The sequence below is a fragment of the Carassius auratus genome, unplaced genomic scaffold, assembly GCF_003368295.1.
Source record: "Carassius auratus strain Wakin unplaced genomic scaffold, ASM336829v1 scaf_tig00043656, whole genome shotgun sequence".
NCBI lineage: Eukaryota > Metazoa > Chordata > Actinopteri > Cypriniformes > Cyprinidae > Carassius > Carassius auratus.
This window is the reverse complement of record NW_020526785.1, coordinates 36854-48897: the sequence shown is the minus strand read 5'-3', so window position 1 is coordinate 48897 and position 12044 is coordinate 36854. Positions and strand designations below refer to the sequence as shown.

The following is a 12044-nucleotide window of genomic DNA, read 5'->3' as shown; positions in this document are numbered from 1 at the left end:
CTCAGGGAGTACACTTTTAAAACCCATTTGGTGTTGCTATAGGTTAAAATGCTGATCAAATAACTCCAGAGAACAGAACAGAAAACAACTTCAATGTACCATTTAAAACATTTATTAAAACATGGTCAGGTTTAAAATACATTCACAAAAAAACATCACATCTGCATAAAATGGCAATAGGGCACTATATGCAGCGCAGAATCTGTTGTACCATACTTCATTTGGAGATCAAATGGTTTGAAATAACACAGCTCGTTAACATTCACTGACTTTAGAACTCTGTCTGGATGCAGTCTGACTGAAAATGCATGGTAATGGTCATCAAAACAGAGTGTTTCCATCAATGTTCCACATAAAAGTACATTTTCATCTTTCACAGCAATAGTCTTGATCTTATAAAACACTGGCATCTCACATGCTACTTCAGTACAGATAATAAAATCAGGGCGATACTCTGTGCCATGATGTTTGATCCATTTTACAGAATAGACACGTTCTGATATATCCACTCCTAGTTTGGAAGCCATCTCCATGCCACCTTTAAGTTCACAGAGTTCCACCATCTTCCCTGGACCAAGAGTCAATCTGTACTGGCTAAAAGACTCCCAGTGCATTGCCATACAACTCTGGTGCTTGTTGGCCAATGTTTTGGTGATGTTTTTGAAGCTTTTTAATTGAGTTTTAAAAAATTTGTGTTTAGCTTCATAACGCATGCACCACATGTGCAGAATTGGTCCAATTTTCTTATACACTGTGGGTAATGTATCATTATGTGATGCTTTGGTAAAAGATTTTTTTCGGGAAATAATTTTTTGAATAACTGGTGATGTTCAATTATTAAATGTTTAAGATAAATGGTCGTACCTTCTGTTAGGACTGGTGAGAATACAATGTTAACAATCTGCAGAAGTAAAAGCAAAAGACACCAGTGTTTATCATCTCTCTGCACTAAATCACCAAATAACAGTGGCATGTTGCGCAACAAGCACCAAGATTGTATGGCATTTAAACCCAAATCGTTGCTTCCACCAAACAATTTGACTGACGGAGGACGGTTCTTCTGCTGATTGTAACCATAATCAAAAGCATGTATTCTACCAGCAAGATCATCAGCACTCAGAAAATTATGCTGAATGTACTGCAAAACAAGTTTTACCTCTAGCTGAGCGACACCTTCGAGAATGTCATGCATTATATCCACAGCAAAATTGTTGGCTGTGTTGAAATACTTCAGTGAATTTAACAAACAGACCCGTTTGACGCCATAAACATGAGGGAGTGTAGAGTCGTCCTGTAATCTTTTACAGTGCAGAGCATGCATCTCAGTTGTTCTTAGTACAACCTCAGGGCTATCTTCGGAAAACACAAACTGAAAGCGATCTTTTTCAAGAACACAGAAACGACAGCAATATTGAGCCCCAAATGACTCCAGAAACCCTAATAAGCTGTGTAAGCCAAGGTTATCCCCTGTGACTTGAACAATTGTACCCCTAATACAACTTCCACATACTGGATTCTTTACTCCCTCAATCTCAAGCACTTTTAGATCATTTACTAAAGGCTCGATTATAGAATTAAAACCATACCGTCTTATATCCTGTGCATGAAAGAGGGCACATAAATGAATATTATCTAATGAGGAGTTAAAAATGGGGGGGAAATTCCTTAATGTAAAATAGATAGCACCCAATTTGTGTATACCTTTTTTGGAACCCAAAGGGTTAGCGGTCTCAAAATCATCATAAAATAACTGAATTTGTAAGGCATCTTTGTCAGTGTAAAACAAAGGATTACTTTTGAAATGTGCTGCATCACTCAAGTCAAAATAAACGCCTTCCTTTGGAACATGCCTGGGTTTAAACAAATCAGTAAGATGCCGATTTTGTAAAATGGCCTTTAGGGTTTCTAAAATGGGAATATAAGCAAATTTATCTGTTACAACAACTTGATCAAATGTTCCTGTGGTTTTGTTTCTTCTGCTGTCAAATCTTGTGCCAAGCACTATTTCAGTTGGTTCAACAGTTCCCCATTTCTCTGTAAAGAGTCGCTTTCGTTTGGCTTCCGAATTCAATAAAGTGAATGGATTTTCCAAATGTTCAATTGAATTTTCTATTTTCCTTTTAGTAGCAATGTCATGTGGAGGCAGACAGAGCAAAGCTGCATCCTTGGCCTGACTGTGAATCTCAAAAACAATTTCCTCCATAGATGAAACAAAACCACTTACAGCAGACTGACTTAACCCAGCAACTTTTAGTTGCGCAACAGCTGAAGCACACATATCCAAAGTACTCTTATTTGACATTAACAATACAGATGTTGTGGCTACCTCTCCAACACTGCCAATCTGATCAAATGTTTGAGAACTCATTTGTCCTTCTGCCTCAGCAGTCTCACTGTTGTCAATGGTATCAGAATTCTGGTCACTTTGCTCAGTATGTTTTATATGCAAATGTTTCCTAAAACCTGAAAAAGTACCAAACACAGAACTACATCCTGTCTCTACACATTTAAGGCGAAGATTCTTTCCAGGAACAAAACCATGAACTAATCTTAGATGCCTGAGAAGTATTTTTGAACCAGATAACTCAGCCTGACAAACGAAACACTTCATGAGGGCAGAAAAACTTTAGGCACCTAACTAAGCAACCTTGCTCTAACCTCAGCAACACGAGGACTCTCTTTCACTTTGCCAACATCTATGTTGTACACCGTGGTCTGAATGAAAGTGTACATGTTGTGTAGCATAATGTTGTAAGAGGTGCCAAAAACAAAGTGTGCCTTAAACAGCTCGTCAAAAGCACCAAGAGAAGAGGCTGACTTGCATGGAATGGCATGCTGATCAAGAATGATGAAGTACTGATGAATTGAACTCTTCTGAGGTCCCACGGCCAGGAGGTAGGGCTGAGCAATAGCTGCAATTTCTCGAAGATGCTCCTCAATGTTTGTTCCACTCTGAGAAAACCAAGCAAATGCAAGAGAACTATCACCAATGTGTTAAAAATTAAACAGAAGAACAAAGAAAAGAAGAAGAAAACAAAAACAAACCTTCTTAAAGACAACAAGGTGTTTCTCTGCTTGAGAGGCAGATACCTTTCCTGGTCTTTTCCGGCCTTGGGCAGAAGGTGGGATCAGATGCAACAGAAGTATAATTGAAGCGAGTTCACTGTCCCAAACTGTTTAAACACACATTATGTAAGAAAAATTTGACCACTAATACAAACTGGAAGTTTGAGAACATAAAAAAAAAAAAAGTATGGGGACTAAATCGTTCACCTTCAAGTTCCTTGGAAAATTTGTTCAATACTATTTCAAATTAATATTTCAAGTGAAAAATGTATCTTAAACATCTTACCAAAATTAGCACCCTCTTCTGAGTCACCAGTAGGAGATTCAGCTGCTAGTAGAAGTTCTTCCAAATCACTGGTGCTGGGAAGCTTTTTGCACTGCTGAATCACTTTTTTCTTGAATGCAGTGGTCCAGTTCTCCAGTAGCTTTCCTGAAACTCCTTCTCCAAACATCAGAACAAAGTCTTGCTCAATCTAAGAAGAGGCAGAAAAGGATGACCCAAAATATTTTGTTCTAAGTAATAGACAAATAATTATATAAACCCATATATGCATTGAATAAACATATTTGGACATCATTAAATTTTGTTGTAATGTTAAATTGATAAAAACTTATGATTATAAACACTTTACCAAGCCTTTAATGTCTTTGAATCGTGGAAAGACCGTCAATATATCACTTGACTGCATGGGGTCAAGAACCATGTTGCGGCGATAGTCGAATGTCAATTTCATTTTCTTCTTGATGGCGTCCTCATCAGAAGAATGGCTCATGAATGCAATTGCTTTCTTGCATTCATCCTCACTCAACATGGTCTCTGAATTAAACTCTGACTGACGTCTTACAGTTGGTCCACCAGACCCCCCTTCAGTAGATGTTCCTTTTGATGAACAACAAAACATTTTAAAAGCTTCAACACTGCTTAAAGAATGATAAACGAAGTTTAATCTTAAAAAGGCAAATTCGTAGCAACAGAACTCCCATGAAAGATGACAAAAAAAATATTTATAAAAAAAAAAAAAAAAAAGGTAGGAGATTTTCAACTTGTACCTTCAAATGATGCACGTCGTTCTTTAGCTAAGCCTCTCTGTATAGTTTTGATTCTCCATGCCAAGTACCCAGTACCGCTTTCGCCATCATAGTAATGTTCCTTAGAAAGAGAAAAATACAGATAAAAAGTATATAAATTCAACAGCAAAATACACCACCTGTCCCGAAGTATGAAAAAATTTCAACACAGAATTAGAATTCAAAGCGGACACTAACGTAGCCATTTTTGGAAAAGGGGTCACTGAGGTACGGGAACAAAGCCACAATTCCTCTGGCATATTTTTCTTTCACCTGCCTTGTTGGTGACGTACTGCAGTAAAAAATAAAATAAATAAAATTTGTGTCCTTTGCCTGACTTTAAACAACATCAAGACATTTTAAAACTAGAGACCATTAATACACCAGGTGATGATTATGAAGATTACCCATTCTTTTCTGTCATGTGAGCTGCCAAGATGTTAACCATTTTCCTCCTTGTTTCATCCCCCAAAGACTTCGTTCAGTTGTACTCAGTTATTATACACTCCCCACCAGGTTTCTGGACAAGAATGGTTTCCACCAACTTAAAGATTATAATAAAAACATATATATAAATTAGTTTTCAAAATTGTAAGTCTCATTGATCAACTTAAATCAATAATAAATATCAAATTCATGTTCATTTTTAAAAATACATTTATAAGTTTTACCAGTCTTTATTCCCCAAAAATATAAAAGTAAAAAAAAAATTGATACCCACCTTTTTAGCTTCTTCGTCTAGCCTCATTCGTTTACTTGAGGAAGTTTCTTCAATAATGACTGTGTCCTGTGAGTCACTGGAGTCCACGGATGGAGTGCGGGACCGATTTGACTGCTCATGAGAGGCTTGTGGAGAAGCAGAATCCGAGTCTGGTTGCAGATACATTTTTATGGGGAATTATTGTAAATTAGAAGTATTAAATACATTCCAAACATGTAATGAAATAAATACAAACCTGCACCATGTTTTATGGTAAGAACTCCAACTGAGGGATCTCTGACTATATCCTCAAAAACATCACCATCCACCTCAGTCCCTGACTCATCAAAAACCTTCACATTCTCTGGTACAGCTGGGACACCAAACTTTAAAAATGCTGTTAAAAGAAAAAAGAAAAAAATATATGCAATTTTATGAGAAAGGATATATGACTTAAAAGGTTTTACATAGCGAAGATGAACTTTGAACATCAGGGCACATGCAACATTTGACTATATATTCTTATATAAAATTATAGCCATCCATCAAGTAACATTTAAATAAAAATAATAAAAAAATAATACAATTAAAATATATATTTATTTACCAGCAGATAGAAATTCCTCCAGGCTCAGCTCTGTTATCTTGACAAATTTTTGGGCATCCCCAAGTTTCACCTTAACCAGCATGATCTGTAAGAAGTGAGAGTACTGTACAGATTACGGTGTAAAATGGTTACCTCAGTATCAGTTTATATGATTAGATTTAGAATAAGTCATACAAGGTAGCAAAAATATATCACAAATACTTTACTAAATACTTACATTGGTTAGTGTTTTAATTTTCACAAAGTATTGGCATACATTTACTGATCCAAGTTGCCTAAAATAGAGAATTAAAACATCGACAATACATTAATGACACGCCAACTATACCAACTAACTTACACGCAGTTTAAAAATTAAAGCGCATTTTCATTATTTTCTAATGAAATATACAGCGTTTGAACACCGTCAATCCTTAAAATAGGTTGAGGATCACTTCAAACACCTAACATGTTACCGCTCAGATCAGCTAATTGTGTGTCTAACAGCAATAACAAACTTTAATACCGAAAAAATTAAGGAAGGTTCGAGAAACAATTTAGCGGGTGTTTTTTTCCTTCGTTGAACAGCGTTGCATCAGCACCATCTCTACGCCCATAGCGCCATCTAACGTGACTTAAAACTGCGATGGTGGTGATCAAATAAATGTCCTCACAAAAAGTTTAAAATTTCGTTGGACAAGTTTAATTTGCGAACTGAACTTTTGCAAAAATAGTTTATATAAAATTAAAACAGTTTATATATTATGTTATCATATTTATTGACTTTATCAAACGTCGTAATACATGTTCAAAAAGGACCTACGTCACATCATCAACAATATTACATTAATTACACGTTAAACATTGTCATATATGATACAAACATCCACAACCTAAGCTGGAACATCTCAATTTCAACCATCCAACACATAAAAATGTTGATGCCTCGTTGTGACTGTTGGATAATTCAACGTTAAAATAACTAAAACAAATTAATGGCATATAACAGTGCCAAATGCAACTGTCGGGAAGAAAAAAATTAAGTTAGATTATTGGCATAATTTAAGCTTTTCCATTAGCGCTACAGTGTGACGAAAACAACTCTCCAACGTATCAACTTACAAAGGTACCTATTCGGTATTCCCGAAATCAAAATAACAAAACTACACAAATTGCATCAAAATATATCCTATGCAGTAATGTAAGCATATTTATTCACATAAAACATCAAAACTGCGTTTTAGTATGTTACTTAAAAGAGCTTACCTGTCTGTGGGAGCAAAAAGAAAATGGCGATTAGAAAACTACTCCAGTCGTTTTCAGATCTTCGCAGGGGGTAGATTGAGGGGCGGAGCTTAACAGAGTAAAATTAACAACGCAGAATTTAACTCTGATCATTTTCACCAACACTAGGGGGTATCTTTCACCAATTGTTGTTGAGTTTACTCCTTAAGTGTAAAGATAGAATAACACTGCTCGATTAACACTGCTGATTTTACTGTGTGACTGTCTTTATATTCTTTTACTGACGGATTGCACAGGTTCGAGTAGCAATGAGCTTCTTCACACTGCCTGCACATGTGCAATTTTGCTTTTGAAGCCTACTGACCACGCACACCTGTCCACGTGGTCGTCTGCTCAGAGCCTCGGCACACACTCTCCAATGACTATTTTTACGTCACGCCTACCTAGCGGTCCATAGCGGACTCGCGGACGCAGAAAGTTTGACAGAGGCTTTAAGATGCAGGCTTGCATGACCTGACGCGCAACATTTCAGAAAATGTGCGTTCACAAATGTAGCCTATTTTGATCCAAATATGGAAAGCACTTTTGAATTTCATAATATGAGGTTCTCTCAGGAGATGTTTTGCCACATTTCTTCAATTAAGGATTGCTACGTAGTGTATGGTGTTTCTATTTGCCTGAACGTCTTCAAGTGAGTTGCGCGACAAAAAAAACAAAAATCCAGCACTTCTCCATACTGATACTGCAACTATTCACAGTTTGTACATGTTCATTCTTTTTTTTCTCCCTTAAAAAACAAATGTGTCCATTCTGATGCACAATTTTACCTTAAAGGCAATTTACCTAATAGCTGTTGATGACTATTTGAATTGAATTCTGCCAAAGTGCGCTCTTGTATGAGTTCGTTAAATGCTTATGCCATTAGGTCTGCTCATGTCTTAAAATAATATATGAAGAAAAAAAATCGCATAAAAACATAAGGATATAGCTTATATTTCATTAGTAGCATATTTTTTTTAACTGATGTATAGAAAATACAATTTTACAAACTGATAAAGTTTTTTTTTTTTTTTTTTTTAATTCAGCATGTGGTGCGGGCCGCATTTGAATTCGTGACGGGCCGCGGATTGAGAACCGCTTTATATCAAACATTTTTAAATCGTCCACAGCTGGACATCGGAGGCTGATCTGCGCCAGAGCACGTGAAGTGAATGTAATGAACAAAGTCATTTTCAGATGCAATGAAAAAAAAAAAAAAAAAAAACCTGGTTAGCCTAGATTAGTCCCAGGCTCTGTTCTGAAGTAAAATAATTATAATTACTGTTAACCGAGAGTAACAATTTTTAACGGATTAATCGCTATTTTTATTTGCTGAATGTTTTCTTTATTTTTTTATTTTTTTAAACACACAAAAAAATTAATTAAGTTTGTCAGAGGAAAAAAAATATATGAGTCGTGTATACGTTTAATTTTAACGGATTAATCACCTATTTTCGTTTGCTGCATGTTTTTTTTTTTAAACACGCTAAAAAATAAATCAGAGTTTGTGAGACGAAAAAAATAGGCTATAAGAATTTTTTTTATAACAAATCCTTTAAATTTAAATTAATCAGAACAAAACAATAATTAAAAATATATAATTCTAATGGATACATATAATTGCAGTAAATAATAATATAGGTAATAAAAAAAAAATAATAATAATTTAAAGCTAAGCATAAGGTAAGCTTGGGCTCTCAATCGGGAGAAATCCAAACTTTCCATATTCGTGATGTTGCCCATTTGAAGCTTTTTTGAAACTATTATTCATGAGGTAAATAGGCTGTGTGCATTTCAGTATCGATGGAAAAAAAAATCATAATTAACAATATGTCAAAGTGCTCACGCCAAATGTCTGGTGAACGACTGCTGTTTCCAGTGAATAGTGCGCAAGGCACCAGCGATCAAACAGCTGAAACAAATAATACTTAATTTTTGGTCACACATAAGCAGTGTTTGGAATAACGGCGTTTAAAAGAACGGCGTTAGGTAACAACGTTATTTTTTCAGTAACGGGGTAATCTAACTAATTACTTTTCCTGTCGTTACAACACCGTTACCATTACTGAAAGTTAAATGCAGTGCGTTACTATGCATTGATTTAATAAACTATGCAATCCGAACGCACCCCTGGCTCACACAGCGAGTGTGGAGGTGGGTTAAAAACAAGATTCAAGATTCAAGATTCAAGAACTTTATTTGCCATTTGTGCTTGCACACATAGGAACTCTTGTGCGGTTGTTGCTCAAAGAGTCAAGTCAAGTTTAAAAAGACACTCAAGGAAAACATAAATCTACAGTTTACAGTTTTAAAGATAAGCGATTATGATTGGCTAAGGCAGAGTCATGTGTTTCATGGTAGCCAATCAGAGCCAGTGTTTTTACGCACATGCCGGCACACGCGCCAGCGCCAGCGGCGCCAAACACACACACACACACACACACACACATAAAACAAACACACACGCAACAGCTACGGTCCGTCGCAGCAGCAGCAGCAGAAATGGCGAGTCAGGAGCAATCCGATGGAAAGTTGGCATTTTCAAGGTGGAGATATAAGCGCTACTTCAAATTCATTGTGGTCAAAGGCAAGAACGTGCATGTAATGTGTACATGTAATGTGTGACACACGCACGCATCTCCAAAGCTAGTAGCCCAAAACACTTTTCTTACAAAGATAATACTTGAAGTGCAGGATAAAACTCTCATCTTTTGACATTCAATAAATATCGAAAGTTATGTACGAACACCTGTCTGTTCTACTCATTTCAACTGACTTGTGAAAACTGCTAAAAAAAAAGAAATTATTTGACACATAGCAACTTTTTTTTTCTTCTTCTTTTTTTTTTTTTTTTTTTTTTTTACAGTAACACAAATTTTTACTTTCCCTGGTAACGAGTTACTTTATTATAGAGTAATTCAGTTACTAACTCAGTTACTTTTTGGAACAAGTAGTGAGTAACTATAACTAATTACTTTTTTAAAGTGCCGTTCCCAACAGTGCACATAAGGCATAATTCAAAAATGCAAAGTGTTGGTAGTTTGAAAAATCAAGAGTTAATACTAATAACAGAGTTAATACTAATTATTGCTAAATGCTGGACCGTTCCCATTTCGCTCTGCATATGCAACCTGAAGATTTTTTTAAACCAAGAATGAACCGAAATGAAAATGAAATTAAAACATTTAACTTGTGTATATATATATATATATATATATATATATATATATATAGGCCTTATATTTATTTACTGTTTAATAAAAATAGCATACAAATGATCCTTTGTGTAAAGGTCTTCTTTTAATTTTTGTTTAGTAGACTGTAGCCTAAGACTATCCTACATTTTAAAAATTAACAAATTGTAAAAAAAAAATTATGTTCTTTCTTTTTTAAATGTTACAATGTTATATCATAATGTTATTGTTGTTTTACTTCCTGCCATCTCATTTTATAATTACATTCATTTCGCAATCCGTCCCTTTGCGCCACCTGGCGGTAGTTTCGCGAATGATTTCAACACGCGACTGAATTACAGTTACAGGTACGCGCAGCGGTAAGGCCGAGATAGGCTGGCCACCTACTGTACATTTAGAATACATTGAGAAAAGGTACCAGTTTAGAATACATTGAGAGAAGGTGCCAGTGAGCTGGCTTTTTCCTGTCCTGTTTCCCAGTGGGATCATAAAGTTTTATGAGCTGGTCAGGAGTAGGGTTACAGAATCATTCCTCTTATTTGAGAACATTAAATTAGGAGAAGCATTTACAATTTGCAAGTCAGCAACTTATAATCCTCGCATAACAAGGATTTACCATTTATGCAATCACACAAACATATTCAAGATACATATTATTTAAGGACTTACATAAAGAGCGTAAAGAAAAGTTTGTGTGTGTGTTTAGGAATGTGGGCGATTCGTTTCTCCTTTGAGGCTGCTCACGTGACTGTGGAATGTCTCGTTCCAGTGTTGTAAATAATTTAAATCCAGCCAGGCCGGCGCCAGGCATTTAGTTTAATGAGAGTTGGGTTTATATGCCTGAATTCAAAATCTACAAGCTTTGGGTTTGCATTGTTTTAGATTCAACGAACCGTGATTCATTAGTTCAGAACCCATGAATCGATGAACTGCATATCCATTACAACCCTTAGTTAGAAGTTTAACCTTAGTGAAACTTGCAATTAAGAAACATAAGGTCAACTCAAGTAACCTTAAGGCTGTCATTAATTATTATTATATAATTATTTCAGTGCTCCCTTAAGTGTTTCTACAAAGTCCTTACTAACCGTTTTACCTTAATAAATTTAAGAGACTGAATGCTCCCTTAATTCATCTTAAATTCAGACGTCATGGCTGATTTTATGTTAACTGAAGAGGAGGAAGTACCAAGGCACATTTTTAATGATCAAATTAGGCACGTGTTTAAATGATTGAAATTTGCACAATCATTGAAATCACACTCATTTTGATATGCAATTATTGAGGGAGTGTCGGATTTACCATCAGTAATCCTTTGTCTCACAACAGTCCAGTTTTATGTCTTCTGTGCTCTTGGTATTCTCCATAACACAAATATATTTGTACATCTGGTGTTGTTTTGTTGTTTTTTTATTGTGAGATGTAGTAACTATAGAAACCACTGCACCCATTGCCATGTGCTGCCAGAAACTACAGTCAATCATTTAGTATAAACACTTAAGGAAGGGTGACTGTTAAGAACTTTTTTCAACACTCAAATAAGATCCTTTGCCTCAGGAGTTTTTCCCCCCTCTGGGATACCCTTAAAGGTCCCCTTCTTTGTGATCCCATGTTTTAAACTTTAGTTAGTGTGTATTGTTGTTGTTAGAGTATAAATAAAATTCTAAAGCTCCAAGTTCAATGCCAAGCGAGATATTTTATTATATATTTATTATTCGCCTACAAAAAACGACCCGTTTGGACTACAGCCCTCTAGTTCCTTCAGTAATGACGTCACTAAAACAGTTTTTTGACTAACCTCCGCCCACATGAATTCACAAAAAGGGGGCATGGTCTTGTTGCGCTCCGACGGAGAAGAAGGAAGAGCTGCTTTTGTGTTTGCCATGTCGTTGAAACGCTGTTATTTTCATCTCGGAGTCCAATCATCTTTGTTTGGGCTTCCCAGGGATAAAATTATAATCCACATGTAAAACTATGTGTGTGAATTGTGTGAAAAATACTGTGAACACATGTTATATTGCACACTGTAAACACAATCAAAGCTTCAAAAAAGCGTGAAAAACGGGACCTTTAAGTCAAAATAGTACTTTTATACCTGGTAATTAAACTTAGCTAATATATTTGGTTGTTTTTGTCTTCCTCAAGA

General features: G+C 35.7%; 1 protein-coding gene across 1 annotated transcript; it reads right to left on the bottom strand.

The window, feature by feature from the left end:
• LOC113086626 (uncharacterized) lies at positions 1-4013 on the bottom strand. Its single transcript, XM_026255467.1, has 4 exons — positions 3699-4013; positions 3353-3539; positions 3046-3173; positions 1-2952 (listed from the first exon to the last, which is right to left on the bottom strand). Exons 1-4 carry the CDS (start codon positions 3966-3968, stop codon positions 2635-2637), a joined length of 903 nt encoding a protein of 300 aa, XP_026111252.1. The 5' UTR covers positions 3969-4013; the 3' UTR covers positions 1-2634.
• Between the last annotated feature and the right edge of the window lie 8031 nt (positions 4014-12044).

Coding starts and splice junctions, on each gene's coding strand:
- LOC113086626 (XM_026255467.1), bottom strand. CDS start 3,968: ATGTTTTGTTGTTCATCAAAAGGAACATCTACTGAAGGGGGGTCTGGT. Junction 3,540..3,698: donor TCAAAGACATTAAAGGCTTG/GTAAAGTGTTTA, acceptor GCCTCTTCTTAG/ATTGAGCAAGACTTTGTTCT. Junction 3,174..3,352: donor AGAAGAGGGTGCTAATTTTG/GTAAGATGTTTA, acceptor GTGTTTAAACAG/TTTGGGACAGTGAACTCGCT.